The 22,539-nt window shown below is 43.6% G+C and overlaps 1 protein-coding gene across 1 annotated transcript in view; it reads left to right on the forward strand.

Annotated features, from left to right (window-relative positions):
• The first annotated feature begins 715 nt into the window (after positions 1-715).
• Myom1 (myomesin 1) overlaps positions 716-22,539 on the forward strand; it is a 97,046-nt gene continuing 75,222 nt past the window's right edge. Inside the window, exons 1-7 of the mRNA XM_051190918.1 lie at positions 716-1,043; positions 9,225-9,365; positions 10,531-10,780; positions 11,783-11,940; positions 20,051-20,143; positions 21,833-21,921; positions 22,035-22,094. Coding sequence (XP_051046875.1) covers positions 730-1,043; positions 9,225-9,365; positions 10,531-10,780; positions 11,783-11,940; positions 20,051-20,143; positions 21,833-21,921; positions 22,035-22,094 — 1,105 coding nt within the window. The 5' untranslated portion in view covers positions 716-729. The remainder of the gene's footprint in view (positions 1,044-9,224; positions 9,366-10,530; positions 10,781-11,782; positions 11,941-20,050; positions 20,144-21,832; positions 21,922-22,034; positions 22,095-22,539) is intronic.

Below are 22,539 nucleotides of genomic sequence, written 5' to 3' on the forward strand. Positions count from 1 at the left end.
AAGTCCTTCAGCCCCACTCTCCTCAGCTCTGCATGGAGACTGACACATTTGCTCTTTTCTGGTGCTTTTGCATGGGGGTTCTATCTGAAACACTCCAGACAGCCTCTGGTTCTGATGTCTCTCCGCGAAGCAGTCTGTGGCGAGGCTACTTTAAGTTGTATCCCCTCTCCTACTTTGCTCCATGGTTTCCAGTGCATTCCAACACACTCACAACTATTATGTCTCACCGTTGTCCATTTCCTACGGAATGCTCAGTCCTCTATTGGACAGTTGGAGGAGGAGTTTTGCTTTGTTTTGTTTCAGCCCTATACTTGTGGTAGAGTAGCTTCAGGCTCATAGTAGATGCTCATTGTCCCCTAAATGAACACCACATCACTTCCCATCATTCCACGTTCTCCTAAATGAAGCATGCATCAGAATAGAGTGTCAGAAAGTTAGAAACAGGCTTTATGGAGTGTTTGAGAGGAAAGCCCCATAGCCGGAGAGGAAGCTTTGTTCAGCTGTCCTAGACAAGAATGAAAAGAATGCATAATGCTGGGGTAGGCGTGTGGGCCACTGGGGAGGGGGCGGGTGAATGAATACCCAGCTAGGCTGAACTTAGTCTTCCCCACTCACTGCCAACGGTGGCAGTCTGCAGGTTTCCACATGGGTTGAGATGACTTGTTTGTTGGGATTGTTCAATTAGGAATGGCTTTCTTACAGGTTGCCTCCTCCCCTCAAGGGCCCACGATGTCGTTGCCTTTCTATCAGAGGTCCCACCAGCACTACGATCTCAGTTACCGTAACAGGGACCTTCGCACCACCATGAGTCACTACCAACAGGAGAAGAAACGCTCTGCCATCTACACCCACGGGTCCACTGCCTACAGTAGCCGTTCCTCAGCGGCACACCGCCAGGAGTCAGAGGCCTCCAGTCAAGCATCAGCCGCCTCCTACCAGCAGCAGGCCGCTCAGGCCTACAGTCTTGGAGCATCCCAGTACTCTCGAGGATCTGAAGTCAGCCAGAAGACAGCCTCGGTGTATGATTATGGCTACTCCCACAGGTATGTCAGGAGCAGCTTCCCAACCTTGGGCACATGCTGTAAATAATCGTGTTTCCTGTCTTAAACATGGCAGCCCTGTTATACTGGGTAGGGAGGAGGGCCTTTCTACGTTTAGTGTCTGCTTGAAATTCACGGGGTTTTAGAGTCTCACTGGAGGGTCTTGCTTGAGTCATCCATTGTGGTGATACTTCTAGAAGCAGGGAAGTTTTGGTTACTCTGGCAGCCGCAGAGCCAGGGAACATTTAGACACTCAACACTCCCATAATGTTTCTGCTTGGATTAAAAGCCAGTACAGAATTTAAAATTCACAGGTGCCAGGGAACCAACCTATAGCGGAGAAGTATTGGAGTTTTTCAACATCTAAAAACCAATACTCAAAATTCTGAGTTAATATTTTCTATTTATTTTTTTTTGAGACAGAGTTTCTAGACAGCTTTGTAGACCATGCTGGCCTCTAACTCACAGAGATCCACCTGCCTCTGCCTCTCAAGTGCTGGCATTAAAGGCATGTGCCACCACTGCCCGGCAGTTAATATTTTCTTTATTTGGCATATTTTATGCAGAAGCAGGGCCTTCTCTTGGTGAGCCTAAGAATAATGAGAACAAGCATGCATTACTAACCAAACACAACGAGGAGACTCTACTCCCAAACGAAAAAGTTGTCAGGATGCTAGGTAGAGTAAATTGCAGATGAAGCTCTGCTCTGCAAAGCAAACCCAGACTCTCGTTTCCTTGGAAACAGTAAAGTTAGCATAAATGTGAACTGTTATATCTGGAAAATCCCCGTTTGCCTGGGGTGGGCATTAAGGCTGCTTTCTTGCCTGAGGTCTCCCAGGTGAGAGTGGGAAATCTCCTTCTTTTAAGAGTTCTTAGTTTGTTTCAGCGTGTGTGTGATGGCATGTGCTTATGTGTACCACTTGCATGCAGTGGTACACTGAGCCCAGAAGAGGGTGTCAGAGTCCCTGGAACTGGTTGTGAGCCACACAGTGTGAGAGTTGGGAACAGAACACGAATCCTCCCAAGAGTATAAAATATTTGTCTAGGCAACTGGAAAAAGTCTCAGAGCATACAAAAGGTTACTGGGGAAATGATGCAGTGGCTTGTGTGACTCCACGTGGAGAAGGCAGACGTTCCTAAGTCCCTGATCTGCAGCTGTTATGCTGTCAGTGACAGTGACCTCGAGGGAGCTTCTGACAGGTTCAGTCACAGAGCAGAGTCTGCCAGGGTTTACCTGGAATGTACGATGGCAACACTCTGAAATTGCGCTCAGAATGGAACAGGATCATTTTGCAATCTCACTTTCATAGGTCATATTCTGCCCTGGGATATTCATAAGGCCCTCACATGGCTGCAAAAATGGAAATATTGTCACCGAGAAGAATCTGTTTCTTTTAGCACTTACTTCAAATGAATTGCCTTCCAAAGGAAAGTTTGGAGGAATTAACACCGTGTGTGTGTGTGTGTGTGTGTGTGTGTGTGTGTGTGTGTGTGTAGACAGCATCAGTTTGTTCTCTTGTAGAATGTTCCATAGCTATGTTCAAGAACCTCATTTAGGAAAGTAGCTTCTTGCAATGAGGAGGATTAGATTTTTATTTTTTCCACACATTTTCTCTATTGTTGGAACTAGTTTTGTAGTTCCTGGAACTCGCTCTGTAGACCAGGCTGGCCTCAAACTCACAGAGATCCTTCTGCCTCTGCCTCTGCCTCCCAAGTGCTGGGAATAAAGGCCTGTGCTACCAATGCCGGACTGAGGAGGATTAGATGTTAAATACCCATCTTCCTGGATTGTCTGCACCAGGCCTACAGAAGATGGTATTTTTATGATCATGAAGTTGTTAGCTAATTTCTTGTGTATTTATTTCATTTTACAAACATGGAAGAATTGATATAATGTTCTACAGCTACATGTTCAAAGGATTTTATTTCTTTAGCAAACTTTTATGCTCAGACCACTTTAACTTTACGAGGTTTATTTAGACTCTGTGCTGTATCCTTATTTACAATCTTATATAGCGTCTCAGGCATTAGAAATTGGACTGGCTTTTTGGAGAGGGTGGGGGGGGGGCTCTTGCCATGTAGCTCTACACAAACTTTATATAGCAAAAGCTGTAACCATTTTTCCATGTCCCACACCTTGTTCCTACTGCGTTTGTAGGTTAGTATTTGCAAACGGCTTGCTGTGCTCGAACAAGACTGAGATTCTCAGTGGGAACCGAGTGAGCTAGAAACAGTTCCTGTGGGGAAAGGAGATGCCAGTGCATCGTGAATGTGAAAGGGAAAGAAGCCTGACAGGACCCAGGAGGCGTGGCAGCGTGGCAGGGAGCTTGTTCTCTTTTAGAACTGGGAGTAACACATGCAGGCTCAGAACCTTATAATTTCTTCAGGTTAGTCTTGCTTATTCAAAACCAAAGGATTTGTCTCTTTCCTGCTAAGTGAGGAAAATGTCTTTAAATTGGGAACAGCTTCCTTGATAAAAGTCCCCTGCATTGGAACTGCGTCCTTCTGAAGTGTGTGTTAGCGAGGCTAGATCTATTTTTACCCTCTACTTTGTAGTTAGATGTCAATGTTGAGGTGGAAAGTACAGAGATTTAAATGTGCTCAGGGCTTGGCTGACCTCAGTGAGTCTTGCTTGGAGTCAATATGGCTGTAGGGAGGATTGGTTACTATGTTATAAAACACTTTAAATGCCTTTAATTCATGGTTACATCGAGAAAAAAAAAAAAAAAAAAAAAACCAGCAGCGACAACAACAAATGTGATCAAAGGTGAATGCCAGGACTCTGTGTTTGTCCACACACCATGTGTGCATGCAGGAGTGGAGGCCAGAGGTCGGTGTTCGGCGCCCACCTCTACCACCTCTACCACATTTTTGAGACAAGCACTCAAGATCTTGAGAATTGGGTTGCATTGGCTGGAGGGCAAGCCCCTGGGATCTTCTCATCTCCATCCAGTGCTGAAATTCTGGGTGTCACGTTCAGCTGTCTACATGAGTGTTGGGATCCAGCTCACATCCCCGTACTTTTACAGCAATCACTTTGCATACTGAGCCACAGCCCAAGCTCACGTTCTGTAACTCTGGCTCTCTGCTTTTGTTCTGTTTCCTTTTGATCTTCAACCATACAGGAAGTAATATGAGGCCTTTGTTTGGTACCAGAAGAGGGCTGGTACTATGGTAAAGTGCTATCAGCAAACCTGCTGACCAGAGTTCGATCCCTGTACCTGGGGTGAAATGTTACATCTCTTGGCACCTTCCTGCTGAGCAGGCAGCTGGGAAACCTGCAGGAATGGTTTTAGATCCCATTTTACTTAGTTTTTAAGGACTGGAGGTTGAAGCAATCATCCCTTTGGTTTGTTTGTTTGTTGAGACGGCATCACTATGTAGCTGAGCTCACTAGACGAGTTTTTGAATTCATAGAGATCCTCTTGCCTCTGCCTCTGCCTCTTGGAATCTGGGATTACAGGCATGTGCCTCCATGTCTGACACCGATTAGCTTTATTTTTGAAATTATTTTTATTTATGTGTATATGTGTGTGACCGCTTCTCTGTATGGGTACCAAGCGCATGCCTGATACCCAAGGAAGCCAGAAGAGCATGTCGGATCCCTGGAACTGGAATTGAAGATGGTCGTGAGGCACCATGCTGGGGCTGGAAACTGAACCTGGGTTTTCTGTAAGAGCAACCTCGTACCCTTACATCACACTGCCTCCCCAGCCCCAGATGCAGTTTTTAATGCTCCGTGAAACTGAAGTACTGGGGTGAAGCCGTAGCTTGATGTCTTAGTCAGAAAACACTGACCGTACAGGATGAATTGGACAGTGCTATTTTAACACATTTTTAAAAATATGAAGTAATCGTTATCATTTCTTCTTTAACTATTTGATAGAATCCATCAGTGAAAACCACTTAGGTGTCTGCTTTTTCCTTGTGAGAATATTTTAGATTATCAGTTCAACTTCTTGGCTTTGGTCATTCAGAGTTTTATGTTTCTTCTTGAGATAGTTTTGGTCACTTTGGTCTTTGTAGGAATTGCTCCATTGCATGTTAGTTTTCTACTGAGTTGACACAGAAGCATCTACACTACTTTACTATGAGTCTCCTTAGTTTTGAAGGCTGGTTATGATGTTTCTGCTATCACCCTTGGTTTTAGTAACTTATACTCTTTCATGATTAAGCTACTACATTTTTTTCAGTGTTTTCTTCGAGGAGTCTTCGCTGACATCTGTTTCTGTTCTGTTTCCTACTTCACTGTTTTTTCTTCAATCTTCATCATGTCACCCTTTTCTTGTGCTTATTTTAGTCTACTTATGATACATATTCAGTCAGTACAATATTGCCTGGGGTCATGTCATTCTAGGCAAACCTTGAACCTCCAAAGGGATATCCCCTAGCCTTCTTTATTCTGAGACAGGGTCACTAAGTTGCCCAGGCAGCCTCAAACCTGTGATCCTCCCGCTCCAGTCTTCCCACAGGTGGATTCTAACCTCCGTGTAACACAATAAACACCCATATACAAGTTTTAAAAAGAAATTAGTTTTTAAATGAAGAACCACTCTCCATTTAGTGTATTTCTTTGACTTCAGAACCGAGTCTTGATGCTTATCATTGACTTTTAACTAGAGGGATGGATGAACAACTACCCTCAGTACTGTGTGTGTGTGTGTGTGTGTGTGTGTGTGTGTGTGTGTGTGTTTGTCCGAGTGTGTGTGTGTGTGGTGTGGTATGAGTATACGTGTGTGTGTGCATGTGTGTGTGTGTGATATGAGTGTACGTGTGTGGTATGAGTGTACGTGTGTATGTGCACGTGTGTGGTGTGTGTGGTATGAGTACGTGTGTGTACATGTCTGTATGCACATGTGTGTGCCTGTGTGTACATGTGGGGAGGATATGCATGTGTGTGGTGTGTGTGAGTGTGTGTGTCTGAGTGTGTGGTGAGTGTGTGTGCATGTGTGTGTGGTATGAGTATGCACGTGTGTGTATGTGTGTGTACGTGTGTGTGTGTGTGTGTGTGTGTGTGTGTTCTCAGGTGCTCTCCCCCTTGTTTTTTGTGACATAGTGTCTCATTGGCCTGGAGCTTGCCAAGTACTTTAGGGTGACTGGCCAGTGAGCTTTGGGAATCCTCTGTCTCTGCTACAAATTAGAAATGCACGTCATCACACTTAGATTTATTGTCTTTATTTTTAAATTTGTATGTGCATTGGTGTTTGACCTGCATGTCTTTGTGAGGTTTCAGATCCCCTGAACTTGAGTTATGGACAGTTGTGAGCTGCCATGTGGGTGCTGGGAATTGAACCTGTGTCCTCTGGATGAGGAGCCAGTGCTCTTAACTGCTGAGCCATCTCTCCAGCCCCACACTTAGCTTTTAAACATGGGTTTTGGGGATTCATTTGATTTTGTTTCCTAGCTTCAATAAATGATCTGCAAGCTGGGCATAGCTTCACATACCTGTAATCCCAGCGTTTGGGAGGGGAAAATAGTAGAAGCACCATGATCCTGGTCTAGCCTGAGCTATATAGCAGGACACTATCTTAGTCAATCAACCAGGAAATAGATGACATTGCTAAGTCATTGATTTAGATGGTAATTGGACATCTATTCATTCACTGTAAAAAACAATAGCTTAGGTAGTTGTGGTGGCACGTGACTTTATTACAGTATTTAGGAGGCAGAGGCAGGAGGATCTCTGAGTTCAAGGTTAGCCTGGTCTACACAGTGAATTCCAGGACATGTAGGGATACACGGTGAGACCTTGTCTCAGACTGAAAAAAGAAAGATACAATAACTTGAATCATCTTTAGAAAGCATAAAAATGTGGCACTTCTGTATTTCTTGTATAATGTTATATAATATATAAAAACATATTACTTCTTATAAAGCATTTGTTCAAGATAAAATATTAAATGGGAGCTAATGCTATTGACACCAATCTTTAGCATCTACTATTAAAACTCAGCCCCTGTGATTTACCTGTGAGAACAGGATAGTCTCATTTGGGGTATGTCCTATGTAATAAGTTCATTATTTAAAATATTTGTCTTACAGGAGAAAAGGAGCCAACAAAAATAACAGAGTATGATGACTTCCATTGCAATCCAACACTGAAAAATGAGTTTGCGAAAATTTGGCTGTAGGGAAAAGATGAAAAAATAGGGTAAAAAAGAATAGTAATGCAAAAAATCCCACTGTTCTCAGAATAAGAAAGGCAGTGATACACCGATGTCATGGCTTATTTTGTGTAGTGACTGACTGAAGAGGTGGAGGCAGACAGCGCTTTAATTAGGCCTTGTGACCCGGGGTATAAAATGCAGCCTTCACTGAAACAGTCAGCCAGGGGCAAATTTCACTCTGGCTTCTGGATGGTAAGCAGTCCACAAGCTCAACTTCAAGGCTCTAACTTTTGGCTTCAGTGCTGTTCCATAGAAACTAGTAGCTGTCGCCCTGGGTAGCAGAGTGTGCCAGCCACTTCCATGTGATACATCAGAGGATCAGAGGTAGCCCAGCCTGCACATGCAGCACAGTTTTAATAGACAACACACACACACACACACACTCACTCACTCACGTCTGTGTGCTTAATGTCTACTCAGAAACCAGGCCTCTGTGCACCCTTATTGTTTTGTGCAGTACTACTTACTTTCTTGAGTTACCTGTTTTATATTGTGTATATGTTTGGTTCTGCTTTTGATAAAGGTAATTCTCTTTGCTTTTCAAAATCTTAAAAAAAAATTATTTATCCTGTGTGGGTGTGCGTGAGTGTGTGTGAGTATGTGTGTGTATGTGAGTGTATGTGTGTGTGTATGTGAGTGTATGGGAGTGTGTGTGAGTGTGAGTGTGTGTATGTGTGTGTGTGAGTGTATGTGAATGTGTGTGTGAGTGTGTGTATGTGTATGTGTGTGAGTGTATGAGAGTGTGTATGTATGTGTGTGTGTGTGCCTGCCTGCATAAATCTATGTGCACCATGTGCATGCAGGTGCCCTCGGAGGCCAGATGGCATAGGATTTCCTGAACTAGAAATGTAGATGGTGGTGAGCCACCATCTGGGTGTTGGGAACTGAACCCTGGTCCTCTGCAAGAGTAGCCCCCTCTACAGCATCTCCAAGTGTTTTTTAAACATTAGGCAATGGTCAAGACTTGGATAACTTTAACTGGGCAGCTTGATATTTCCCAAGAGATACCACCCACAGGCTTTACCTTTTCAAGAATTCTCTGGACTAGGAGCTTTAATGATACCATTTTATTAGAATGGTTCAAGTCTACAGGAGGAAATTAAGTACCGCGAGTTCCCACACAGCCTCCTGTTGTTGGCATCCCTCATCACCGTAGACACCAGGGAATTTTCAGCCCTCAGTCTACACATGGGTTTCTGTGCACTTGAATTCATTAAATCATTTGTCTGCATGAAAAATATATTTTATTTAACTCAACACCACATAGGTTAAGGCTGTTGTTCGTTTTGTTATTTTTTATGGTTTCTACTGTTTTCCACCTCCCCAGTGAAGCTTTTCATTCAAGCATGAACTACCTCCTTGCACACATTTGCCTCAGCGTGCATAATCACGCTGCCCAAGTGTTCTTTATCGTACTGTATCCCTCAACACCAAATGTCCATGTAATGAAAGCATTTTTTATGAATTCTGGGTTTCCTTGATGGCTGGAATTTGCCTGCAGTAAGTATGGAAAGGTCTCATGGAGAGAACCTAGGGTTCTGCATCAGAATAGCCCAGGATCCCTGTGTGGAGAATTGTCCATTTCCCATTATGTTCTAAGAGGACCTGAATACAAAATGTATCAAAACCATTTATATGCTTGCCTACAAGGCCCTGGGTTTGATTCCAAACACTGCAAAAAGAAACTAGCAATTTATATAGATTGCCTAAATTTTAAACACTGTCTTAACCACAAAGGCTATTTGAAAATATCAATATCTTTCTCTTTTCCCTTGAAATTTTAGAGGGAAGAGGCCATGAAATCACTGTGTTTTCTTGGTGTCTGTCTAGAGTACATTTACATATCTGCAGTCTTTTTAATTCCAATTCATTTCCAAAGGGAATATATAATAATATTAGAGACCCAAGGTTCTAGGAAAATTCCCCTACATCATGCTCCCTCACCCCTGCTTTGTTAACCCGTGAAATATCTTAAATGCACTCTGTGTTCTGCCTAATGTAAGGAGTCTTATTTCAGACTAACAGATTCCAGTCTGCTATTAGAGGATTATTCATCCAAGTTGAGTCCCCAAACAAAGAGAGCCAAGAGGAGCCTTCTGTCTGGAGAGGAGACAGAAAACCTGCCAGGCAACTACATGGTGCCTATTTACTCTGGACGGTGAGTGTACTTTCTCTTCTGCTGTGTAATTATTACAAGGGAGGAGTCAATAGTAGCTTACATTTATTGAGGACTCACTTTATATTAGTTTAAAAAGGACTTGGAAGTTTGCAACCCATGGGCTGATTGAAATCAAGGGATTTCGTTGTCAGATACTTTTGTCATACATAGGATACATGACAGAAGAGAATGATTAGGACATAATGCTGCTTATACGGCCAGTTGACATGGGAAGTAGAGCTTAGGATGTGAGTGATTAAATATTATTTATAGCCAAACATGTACAGTAAAAACGATTCAAAACTATAAAGTATAAAGTAGGCAGGGTAAGCAAAGATGTGGGCGGGCAAGGAGAGGAGGGTAAGAAAGGGCACGAGAGGTATGAATATCAAAATGTGTTATGCATGTGTAGAATTGTCAATAAGAAAGCCTGTTAACTTTGCAAAACTAGTGTACGCTGATAATAAATGTTAAAATTATGCAGGTTAAAAACTCAAACTATAAAATGTTGGGTGAGTGAAGAAACCCACAATGCACCAGAGTCTTGTGTGGCAAAGGACACCCTACAGCAGCGTTCACACAGTCACATATGAGGTCATAGACATTTGATCTCTATTTCACTGTACATTGTCAAATTTTTTGGAAAAAATCATTAACTTCATTTTTTATTGTACACTGAACCACATTTAAACACACTAAGTTGGTCACTGACACTCCTTGGGCTGGGTCCTTAACTTCTTATATCTAAGATAGTAGTGATAGCGTCTACCTTGGGTGGAATGACATATCATATGTGAAAGGCACCAGACCATAATAGGAAGCATGACTTTTGTCATCTTGGTGTTAAGGAAGGCACGTTCTTCTTCTATAATAAACAGTCAGACTCTGATTTATCTCCATAGTTTAAAAGATTTTTGTTTTATGTGTAGTATTTTTCTTGCGTGTCTGTAAGTGCCCCAGCTTCACGCATTACTCATGGAAGTCAGAAGAGGGCATCAGATCTCCAGGGACTGAGGCGCCGCAGGGAAGCTGGGAACTGCAGGGTCCCCTGCGGTGCTCTGCTGAGCCATCCCTCCAGCCCCACACCAGGAGGTGCCTGAGCTCGCTGAAAGGAGGCAAGCTTGTCTTTGCCAGGCTGTCTCTACCTTCTGCTCTGTTGTTTCAGCCAAGTGCACCTCAGTGGAGTTAGAGACTCAGAAGAAGAAAGAATCAAAGAAGCTGCTGCTTATATAGCTCAGAAGACTCTTCTTGCGAGCGAGGAAGAAATCTCAGCCTCCAAGAAGTCCATAGCCTCCAAGCACTCCAAAGTATCCAAACAGGCCACGTCCACCCTTCAACGAGAGGAAACATTTGAAAAGAAGTCCAGGAACGTTGCAATTCGAGAAAAAGCAGAAGAGTTGTCACTGAGGAAAACAGTAAGGAGAGCTAATGTCGTGGTTGCTGTAATTTCTAAAAAGTGGTGCTGGAGAGAAAGATGCCATGCAACAGAGTTCAAGTGGAGGTTTTTTTTTTTTTTTTTTTTTTTTTTTTTTTTTTAATTAGGGAAAGGGATCATAAAAAGGGGAAGGGGGGGGGGAGACCAGCCTCCAGGGACAAGAGCAGCAGGAAACAGAGAGAGAGAAAGAGAGAGAGAGAAATGGGGGGGGGAGAAGGCTGGGAGGTGGTGGGCAGGGCACTTTAAAACTTTAAAAGGGAACAGTGAATGTGCATAGGTGGTGCTCTTAGTGGCTGCAGCTGAGGACATGTCCTATCAGGATCCCAGTACAGTCAGGACCAGCCAGTACAGATGCCCGAACATGAGCAAGGGTCACTTAGAGCTATGCAGGTTTCCAAACAAAGCTAATGGAAACAAGGAGAAAAGGTGTCTAAATGCATAGGTCAAATAAAGGCAAACTTTGGCATTCTAAACTTCATGGAGATTCAGATTTGAAAGATATTAAATAAGTTTATGAAGTCATCATAGGGGTATTGCTCAATCTTAGGGTTTTAAAAACCAAGCTCATTTTTAAAACCAGGAAGGAAATGATTTTACCTGAGTATAAAAATAAGTATCAAAATGTGAAAATTTAGGTCTGAGAATGCAGTAAGTTCATATTGCTTGCATGAATGCATAGAGCCACAGGTTCAGTCCCCACCACCCCATCAAGTGGGGCACGTTGATGATGCCATCCTATGATCCTTGTACTTAAGATGTAGCGTTAGGAAGATCAGAAGTTTTTTTAAAGCCATCCTTGGCTATATGTGAGTTGGAGGCCAGCCTGGGATACATAAAAATCTACCTCAAAAAAAAAAAAAAACAAAACAAAAAAAAAAAAAAACAAACAAACAAAGGGAAAGTAACATTTTGGCTTCTAGAAGTAACTTTAAGTTGGTAGTATTTTGGAAATGTTTGGTTATTTACTTGCTTGTTTTTTCAGTTAGAAGAGACCCAAGCGTATCATGGAAAGCTAAACGAAGACCATCTACTCCACGCTCCTGAGTTTATCATTAAACCTCGTTCTCACACAGTTTGGGAGAAAGAGAATGTGAAATTACACTGCTCCGTAGCAGGCTGGCCAGAACCTCGTCTCACATGGTATGCTTTCTTCATGGATGCGAATAGAGTTGATTACCAAGTTGAGTTTACATCCTGGGAAACACCCTGAGCTAGTAACATGCAAGGGTCAGCAAAGGCACTGTAAGTTTGTGCATGTTCTGGAAAGATGAAGGATGGAGGCAGTGCTGTGAATGGGGACAAGTGCTGTTGCGTACAGATTATGCATTTTAATAACTTTACCGTCATAAAGGCGGGAGAGATGGCGCCACTGGTAAAGTGCTTGCTGCGCTGACGTGAGGACCTGGGTTTGCGTTCCTGCAGCCTGGGTGCCGAAGGGGTGGGAACAGGAAGGGGTGGGAACAGGAATAACCCTGGACAAATGAAGCTGTAGGTTTAGTGAGGGACCTTGTCTCAAAAGTGTGGTGGAGCGTGACTGAAGAAGACACCTCCCTCTCATGTCCACATACACACCTGTACACATGTGCACATGCACATCCACACACACTCACGTGCACACCCGCACACACTCACGTGCACATGCACACCCGCGCACAGTCACGTGCATACACACACACTTGTTCATGCCCCATGCACACATGAATAGGCATTTGTACATTGTACTCAAGAGAGCTTCACCTCTATCCATCCTGTCTTAAAATAAAAAACAAAAGCAACAGTAGCAAAATGCAAAAAAATGGCCAATAATTATTATGGCAAATTACTTATAATAAACAAAGATGATAAAGGCCACAAGACATTTCTAATATTTCAACAAAAATGATTTTTAAAAAATTCAGCTTACACATTTTGAAATATAAAAGTAAATTAGAAATTGATTGCGACCACTCCCACACTTCCTTATGATTATAAAGTTGTACCATTCACCCTTTAAAGGAACGCTTTCCTTTTAATAACAACCACTGAGCCAGCAAGCTGTCTCAGCAGGAAAGGCACTGAGGGCCTACATGCAAGCCCAGAGCCCACAGTGATGGAAGGAGAGAAGCAACCCTCACAACATGCCATGCATGCATTCATTCACACACACACTCTCTACACGACAGATAGATGTAATTAAAAATTACAGCTCACAATGCCATACTTGCATTAATTCATTCACACTCTCTCTAATTAGAAAATTACATCTGGATGTGATGTTGATCACACACCTTTAATCCCAGCCCTCAGAAGGAAGAGGCAGGAGTTTGAGCTAGCCTGGTATATATAGCTCCAAGATTTTCAAAAGGAGGATTGTAAGTTCAAGACAAGCCTGGGCTACATAATGAGACCCTGTCCAAAAACCAAACCAAAAGGTACACCAACAAAACTACAAATAAACAACAAAAAATATCTAGTTACTGGTCTAGAGATGAACTTCATTGGTAGAGCACCTGCCTTATGTGAATTAGATGCCCCCCCCCCAACAAGTGTCATTTACCAGAAAGAAAATCCAAACATTCCTATAGAAATCCATGAAGATGAACGGGGAATGATTAGACAAGTTAAAAAAAAAAATCCTTCTCTCAGAAATTTAAATATATTAATGTTGACTAAATAGAGACCTTAATCAAATTGATAGGTTTGTTCAATACTTTCCTAGTTTTACTTTTTTGCTTTTAACTAATAAGTTTTTATTATCTGTTTTTGTTTGTTTGTTGTGTGCTTGTTTGAGATTAAGGCCAGCCTTGAACTTGTGATCCTACCACCTCAGACTCCAAGATGCAGCAAGTGCAGGAGTGTGTACCATCTTGCTCAGCTCTTTTTGTTTGTTTTTAAATACTAAAGATGACTTTCAGAATGATGCAAAGTAATAGCTAGGAGACAAATATTGATTTCTTAAGTGTTTTTAAAACGAAGCAGCTGGGACACAGACTGGGTCATGTTCCTGATGGTATTTTTAAACCAGCAGGAGGGTTTTTCAGAGGCAGGACTCACTTCGCAGATTAAACTCCTTAGGTGCCCTCCGTTGGCCTGGAGAAGGGATAATTAACAAATAGCATACAGATAGAAGCTCCCCACACAAAGCATGAGGCAACTAAGGTGATGGCTCTTAAAATTCAAGTTAAATTTTAAAAATTTAAGAAGTTAAATTTTAAAAAGTATTGTCTTTCAGTCCTCACTAACAGAGCTGAATCACAATACATTGACCCCAAATCTCGTACTTGTGGCTTTGAAATATTTATTTCCGTTTGTCTCAGGAAGGATTGGGAGAGCAGCCTCCTTCTGTGGTAGCATCCTGCTCTCTTCCCTCTGTGCGTGGGGGAGATGACCTCCTCTTACTTGATGGAGGACACCGTTTCCGACACTCATTCTTCATCCTTTTTTTTTTTTAACTTGTGAATATGACTTTTTAATTTCTTATTTATTTATTTTACATGCCAAACAGTTTCCCCTCCCTCCTCTCCTCCCGTTCCCTCCCCCTCCCCCGCCCCATCCACTCATCCTCCTGGCTCTATTCAGATGGGCCAACAAAGCATGGCAGGACCAAGCCTCAACCACCTGCATCAAGGCTGGGCTCATGCACTGAGACTCATTCTCTACACCAGTTCTTCCAGGAGGGAAAGGCCAGACATTCCATACAAAGACCCCCTTTCATGTTCCACAAGTCAAAACAAAAGAACCAGAGAGCAACTCCTATTTCTGAGTGGGCTCAGTGGGGAAGGTGTGCTCCACGTTTCTGAGACCAAGAGTGAGTAGAAATGTTGAGAACCAGCGTGCACATAGTGACAGCTGGCTATGGTGCCAACAGGCTCAGATCCAGGTTTGCGGCGCAAGGAGCTTCTACAATCTGGGGTGGGGGGGTCACATTACAAAAACAAATGCAAGGCTAGTAATGTTAAGGTTCTGCCAGAGAGGGTCCCTGGAACTTAAGTCCAATCCACTGCCAGGAAAACGGACGGAACAAAGCAGGCCCCTTACCGGTTTGTGTGTCCTCTTGGACACGGTGCCTTTTCTAAGACGCATGAGCTGGGATTCTTATTTATTCCACAGCATGGATGCAATGAGAATACTTTTCATAAGCATCCTCTTACTCACAGGGCAGGGAACTCATTACTAGCTGAGGGCCAAAGCTGTTGTTGGTGATCACGTTGTTGGTGATCTCTGGTGCCTGACTGCAGCTTCCTGGTACTGACACAGAGTGCAAGTGGGAGATAAATATGGGAGGGGTGGGTTAAGGGAGTGCATTTGTGAGGGTGCTCGGTGCAGTCACACGGCCTCATGGATAGCAGCTAAGTCCTCTGCTTGCCTTTCAGAGGTATGTGCCCTAGGGGTCTGGTCCCCTCGAGCCTTTTCCAAAGACAGTTTGGCTCCAAGTTTCCACCGGCAGCTGTTGGGTCATGGGAGTCCCTGAGGTCTAACAAATGTGAGCAGCCCACAGCTGTTCTCCTGGCCAATCTCATGTTACCGGCCACGTCTATTTAAGTGGAACTTAGAGGTTACCCAGAGAACGATGCTCAGCAGAAACACAACTCTAGCAAGGCCAGGTACAGAACACGCTGGAGGTCCCACATCACCCTGAAAGCAGAAGGAATCCTATTTGTGTGCTTTCGTTCAGTACAAAAGTTGTGTACAGAGGACATCAACACACCAGGGTGGTGAACGCACCATCATGGAGAGGGCCTTGTTAATATGGAGGAAAAGATATTTCTGTGGTGGGAAAAAATGAGATTTTAATGTTTAGTAGGCTATTTTATATACTAGCCTGCCTAACATGTATTGGTCTGAAGGGGGAAAGCAGAATTTATGTTGTTTCGTTTGCATACATTCTGAAAGGTTATGTTGGAATCTGAGGCAATAACCGACTCTGATGGGGTGGGTTAAAAGGGCACAGCTGAGCAGTCTTATATCCTCCTAGAGCAGACAAGTATATTTTCAGTTATTCCAAATGAAACGATAAGACAGAGTGAAAAACCTACATGCTTTTGTGGATGGCAGTGTGTCTCAGTTGGTAGGTGCTCGCCTGTCATGCACAGACCCTGGGTTCTATCCCCACAACCGCATAAACTGAGCAAGATGGGGAATGCCCATAACCCTAACATGCAGGAGACAGAAGCAGAGGGCTGGAAATTCAGAGTCAGCCTCAGTTATGTAAAGGAGTTCAAGGCCAGGCCGGGAAACATGAGACCTTTTCTCAGAAAATGTTATTTGTAAGAGGACAAATTTGGTTGCAGTCTATTTACAACAGCTAGATTTAACTGGATTCTGCCGAGCCTGCTCTGTATTCCCGAACAATTGGTTTTATGGTGGGTAGCGGCTGCTTCTTTAAGTTGGATTCTCATCAGCATCCCCATTTCTGGTGAAATTTAACATGTTCAAGGTCATTTCAATTTGCAGGAAAAGGATCACAGAGCCCTCTTGTCTCACCGAATCTCACCTCACAAGAGAGCTCTCCTTAACACCCCTCATCATCAACATTAGTTCTGCTATAGGCTGACGCTTGTGCTTAAGGATGAAGTGTGTTTTATACACTAAACGGACAAAGTCACGGGGCACTAGAGTGTTATTTCAAAAACACCACACACAAAAACCAATTAGTTAGTGCCTCGTAAACAACATGAACAGGTAAGGACAGTGGCATCCATACAAAGCATTTAAGCAAGCCTTTGGAAACACTCCCAGGGTGGAGGTCACTCTCCACAGCTAGCTGATGACTAGCTAGTTTGGAATTCCACTTTCCAGAAGCAACAAGCTGTGAAGTGTGTGGGGGCAGGCCAAGCCCCCTTCTTCTCCGCCCTGTGTAATACCAAAGGCAGCCAGTCTCGAGTGACCCAAAACTCGAGTGCCATAGCAGACGTTCCCTGCAGAATAGACCAAAGTCTCTTTCTGGCTTGGTCCTTTTGTACTGCTGTAACTAGGCGTTTTTTTTTTTTTTTTTTTTTTTTTTCCCCTGACATGTTGAGTTCTGTGGGGTTCCATGGTCAAGTGTTGTGTATTTTAATCCAGTTCCCTTTGCCAGGTGGTCACATTAGAAGAGCTGTGAATGTTTAGCTGGGAAAGAATAAAGGTGCTAAGTCGAGTAGCACTGGAGGGCAGGGACAGTGACTTAACTGAGAGCTGCAAAATACCGCTGCAGCTCAGACTTTATAGAGATAGGAGCAGCGCTGCTGACTAGAAGCCAACCCAAGTGCCACTCAGTCATTTGGTAGCGGCACATCGCTCCCCTTGTGCCGGGAAGACCTACTGAAACCCCTCCAATCAAACAAGTGAGCAAGCAAGCAAGAGGGAGCTGCTCAGCTGAGTCTCTGTTGACCATAGCCGGCCTAGTCAGAAAGCTCACGCCTTTCCTCATGAAGACAGGAGAGTCTGAGATTCAGAGTTGCAGGCAGCGTTTCTGATCACACAGTCCTGGCTGTCAAGGGCTGTGCTGAAACAACTGTCTGAAGCCACTTCAGGGCAGCAGTGTGAGCAGGGAGAGGGTCACACAGCACACCTGCCATCCGGCTGTGACTCTTGGGCTAGAACAGTCCTCCTCATTTCAGACCGGAGGGAAACAGGACTCTGAAAGCCTCGACCTGCTCTCTTCATGTGCACCATTTAAAATCATCCGTAGCACGAGGCATGCATTTTCCAGAACTTGACTTCTTCGTGAAAAAGTATAAAGGAATATAATTTAACCATTTTATCACACAACAACTCTACTCAATCATTTCAGCCAATTCTGAGCATCTGCAATATGCCTCAGAATTAGGGATAGGAGAAACCGTATCCAGACATATGCACAGTTCTTCACCGTCAAAGGTCTAGCAACTTAGTAGAAGAGATGCAGACACAACCATAACTTTTAACATTACATTTATTTAGTGTGTGTGCGTGTATGTGAGCGTGTGCTTGTGGGAGGGCACATGTACGGCGTGTGTGGGGACATCAGAGGACAACTTAGGGGAGTTGGCTCCTCTCCTTCCAACATGTGAGTCCTAGGGATCAAACTCTGAACGTCGTTAGGCTTGGTGGCCAGTGCCTTTACCCTCAGAGCTACTTTACTGCCCCCCAGCGATAATTTTGATGAATGTTGTATTTAGCAGAGTAATGATGATTCTAAGAGATGAGCATAGTTCATAATTTGTAAGACTTGTAAGGAGGGGTGCTGAAGACTTGGCATCTGCCCCAAGGTTTGACAGCTGAGTTGCAACTTAGCTAGGTGGAAAGGGACAGTGATAGCATCAGCAGAAATGTGTTGGGGCTGGGGAAATGATGCCTCCTACAATGCAAGCAAGAAGACCAGGGTTCGTATTCCCACAGGACCCACATAAATGCCAGGTGGGCATGGTGGCTCGCCTATAATTTTAGCCTCAGAAGGCAGAGACAGGGATCCCCAGAGCAAGCTGACTACTAGACTAGCCGTATTGTTGAGCTCTGGGTTTTTGATTGAGAGGAAGAATAGAAAAGCTCCTGAGGAACAGTGCTGATTTCGACTTCAGGTTTCTATATTCACCAGAGCACCAGAGCACACATATATGTGAACACACGGAGGCATGCCCATAATAACATGACATACACACACATGAAAAGAAGAAAAATGCAGAGTGCCTTATATCAAGACACCTAAGAATATCTACAAAAAGGCAGATTTACCTAACAGTTTTGAAAGTTCAAACAGTGTGGTGCCAACTCTTATGAGTGCTACATTGTAGCAAATGGAATCAGGGTAAGCCAGCATGCCTGGAGGGGGCGGATCACACATTGATACAGAAACCACAGAGGACTTGCTCTTTTACAGTAACTCACTTACTTGGAATTAAAAACACCATAAGGCCCCCAATGATCGGCCCTCCCCACTAAAGGTTTCACTACCTCATAATGCTACAAGGAGGAAGCCAGTGTCTGTTTGTACCACTTTCCTCCTCCCAACCTTCCTCGAATCCATGTCAAAAAGTCTGAAGAAGTGAAATACAGCTACATAGAGAACTGAAAAATGGAAATGCCATGTAAGTCAGGAGCCAGGACCCTGGTTCAAATCCTAACTCTGCTAAACCTGCCTTGTGACCGGGGTGAGTTCCTTGACCTCTCCATGTCCTCGTCTCTTCCTTGGAAAGTGAGGTTAAATAGTGTCATCTAGACTAGATCTACTGATGCTGTTTATACAGGGAGCCGGGAGTCCTCTGCCGCCCCTGCTTGTTAGTTACAGTAGTTTTACCTGCACGTATAAAGCGGGCTACTGCAAGGGAAGCAAGGGACCCCTCGCTGCTTCTCCTCCTTCTTCTCCTCCTCCTTTTTGAGCAAATAAAAAGTCTAAGGGATAACCCTCCCGCGGCACCAAAGCACTGGCTATGGAGAACTGGGGAAGACCAGTAGCACTTATAGAATGGAAGTCCGTGTCTCACAGAGAAGCCCTTCTGCATGGGCTGTCTCCTGAGGGAAGCAAGCTACAAATGGGAATGGAACGGTTAGAAGTTTCCTTTCATGGTTTGAAATTATTCTAAGGCAAAAGCCATGCTTACTTATGATAAAAAAACAAATCACTGGAGTGTAATGACCGAAAACACAATGGCACTGTTTTTCAGGATAACACAAAAGAATGCTAGTAGGAGGAATATTTTGCTTTGCTCCCACAGAGATAGATGGCCAACAGCAAGAACACAATGCAAAGCTTTCATTCTGCTGTTAGTAATAGTCAACTTTGGTTTTTGGTTGTTGTTGAACCATAATGTCGGTTGGGTGAGTGTTTGTTGGACTGCACACATCCGTGTAATGAGCACCGAAATGGAGCCCACCCATATTCAGCACCCAAGACACCTCCTTCATGCCCTGTGCCCACCTCAGCAGCTGATCTCCAGATACATCACTGAACTCTTCTGTTTTTCTACTGCGTATAAACCAGTCGCTACCCTGATAACTGTTTCATAGCTGTAACTTTTCATTATCGTCATGTACATGAGATGCATACAGATTGTGACTGGTTCGTTTTTCATGTGAATTTTAAGGAAGAGGAGAAGTTTTATTGTAGTGCCAGTGAATTTAATTAAGCTCAGGTAACTTGCATTTTTTTCAATAGATGGAGTTGTTGAACTTTATTCAACAAGTGTATCTACAAGAACAGTGTGTGTGTGTGTGTGTGTGTGTGTGTGTGTGTGTGTGTGTAAGAGAGAGGGAGAGAGACATCATGCAGTTAGTTATTCTTTAATCTATTCATCTTGTTTCCACTATCTTTCAGGTATAAAAACCAGGTGCCTATAGATGTCCATGCAAATCCAGGAAAGTACGTCATTGAAAGTCGATATGGAATGCACACTCTTGAGATCAACAAGTAAGAGAGCATCACTCTGTGTGTGTGTGTGTGTCTGTCTGCATGTGTGTGTGACCCAGAGGTCACCCAGGGACCACCTTACACTGTGTGTTTGTGTCTGAGTGTATGTGTCTGTGTGTGTGTGTCACCCAGAGGTCACTCAGGGAACCACTTCATCACTCCAGGGCACAGACAAAAGTCTAGCTTCTTCCTGCTTCCAGTGCAGGTCTATCTCACAGTGGTTGTTCATGTATGTTTCTCTTGATGCATACTTATTAGACTGCCATGCCCACAGTACCTCCTAACATGATATCACATGTGAATTTCATAAAAGATGATAAAGTGAATATGTATGTTTTAGTTTATCCTTCTATATATATATAAGCTTATCCCATAGAAATCATTAAGAAGATAATTGCTTGAGTAGGCATCTCTATGTTGGTATCATCACAGAATTCCAAACCCACAGTACCCTGCTCTTTTATTTTTAGTCAGCAAAAGATGTAGAGGCTGGCATGGATGTCACTGAGCTCTGGATAGACTGAGAAAATGTCCTTTCTGCCAGCTCACCACAAGCTATGGGATGTTGTGTGCCTAGTCAACCTGTGTGGGTCAATCAAGGACAGACATTGGGATGTTTCAGGGTTAAGCAAAATTTGAAATGGAAGCTCTATTAAACTTTCCAAGTCACGAAAGATGGCTTTAAGTGCAAACCTGATTGGGTAATGAAAGAGTAAACCAGGGCCCGCCATTTCAGTTCTGACGCGGCCCACGTGGACACTGACCATTGTCACAGCTGTCTCCCCAGCAGGGGAGTTGGCTCAGTAGATGCTGGGCTTCAGACAGAACCTGGTGCCTCTGACGTTCTCCAAACCCCGATCTGGAGTGGTATCACTTCTGCTGGATCAGCAGTGAGCCTTGTGGTTGCTTTTAAAATTAAATAGCTCCGAGAAAAGTGATTGCATTTGCCTTCCTGGAGTCTAATGTCTTTCATTCCTGCAAGACACAAGTGTATCACAAACGAAACAAAACTAAACCCCGAGGAACAAGAACATGGGAGCTGGTGTGATTAGACACAGAACAGCCTGACCTCTGTGAGTGTTCTTCCCTTGTTCCGTCTCTGTAAGACATTCCTCTTTCTGTACTAAAGCTTAAAGAACACCCAGATAGTACTTGTGTTCTACTGTGAGCTGGAACTCCAAGTAGAGCCCAAGCAACCAAAGTACAAAGCCGCTTGTGTTTTGAAACTAGAACATAGAAAGGTATAAAATACCAGCGTTGCTCAGGTTTTTGCTTCAGGGAGACTGGGAAATTATCATGAGAAGTTGCTTCTTTCTGTTCCCTGTCATCCTGATGCCACCAGACTGAAACCCACCTCCAGGGACAGGGCAGCATGGAGCATACACACTCAGGGCCATTACCTGCTACAAAGCTATTTTCTCCACTTATGTGCTGAGTAATTTATAGCTTTAGTACTTGGTTAGCTTCTTTGGTTGGCATTCTAAACAAACCAAGGTTAGGGTCACAGTACATGTTCTCTCCCTGCCCTACTGCAGTGTGAACATTATAGTAGATAACTTGTCCTATATAACAGAGGTAGTCCCTTCATCAAGAGTCCCAAAGAGTCTCATGTATGCCACTGATCTGCAACAGTTCCAAGGCTTCGCCACCGCGGTCACCCATTTCCATGTGTTTCTTGTGTTTCTGCAGTTGTGACTTTGAGGACACGGCTCAGTACCGCGCCTCGGCGATGAATGTTCAAGGAGAGCGCTCGGCATATGCCTCGGTTGTGGTGAAGAGTAGGTTTACCCTTGCTTTATTCAAAATGGATTTAAAGCTCCTTCCTATGATAAAAAAAAAAAATCAGGCAGTCACCAACTAGCTCACTTGTGTGTTCTCTTTCCTTCTCTAGGATACAAGGGGGAATTGGATGAGATTCGCCTCCATGCTGGAGCTTCCATGCCTCTCAGCTGTAAGTTTAACAGCGCATTCGATACGTTCATCTTTATGTAAGGCTGGCACAGTAATGCTCGGGTTCCAGTGTCCTGAATCCTAGACTAGTTCAGGGAAGCAACATCATTTTTAAAACGATGAAATAAGTTCACAATACTTACGATGTGTTAGTACTTGCCAAGATGGACGTAATGCTCACTACCCAGCCATGGTTAGCTTTTTTTAAAAAAAATTAATTAATTTTTACATATTTTAATTAAAATTCGGAACAAGCTTGTTTTACATGTCAAACCCAGTTCAGTTAGGTTTTTTTTTTTTTTTTTTTTAATTCTTTGGTTACTGTTCTGTTTCCAAGTTTAAAAAGTAGCTGTTTGTGTTTGTTAAACTGATCGTATGCTCACCCGGAAAAGGACAGTCCAGCCCATACTTATTCTCTACTCATTAAATCATGAATGGTGGCTCTG

This window comes from Phodopus roborovskii, unplaced genomic scaffold (assembly GCF_943737965.1).
Source record: "Phodopus roborovskii unplaced genomic scaffold, PHOROB, whole genome shotgun sequence".
Taxonomy (NCBI): domain Eukaryota; kingdom Metazoa; phylum Chordata; class Mammalia; order Rodentia; family Cricetidae; genus Phodopus; species Phodopus roborovskii.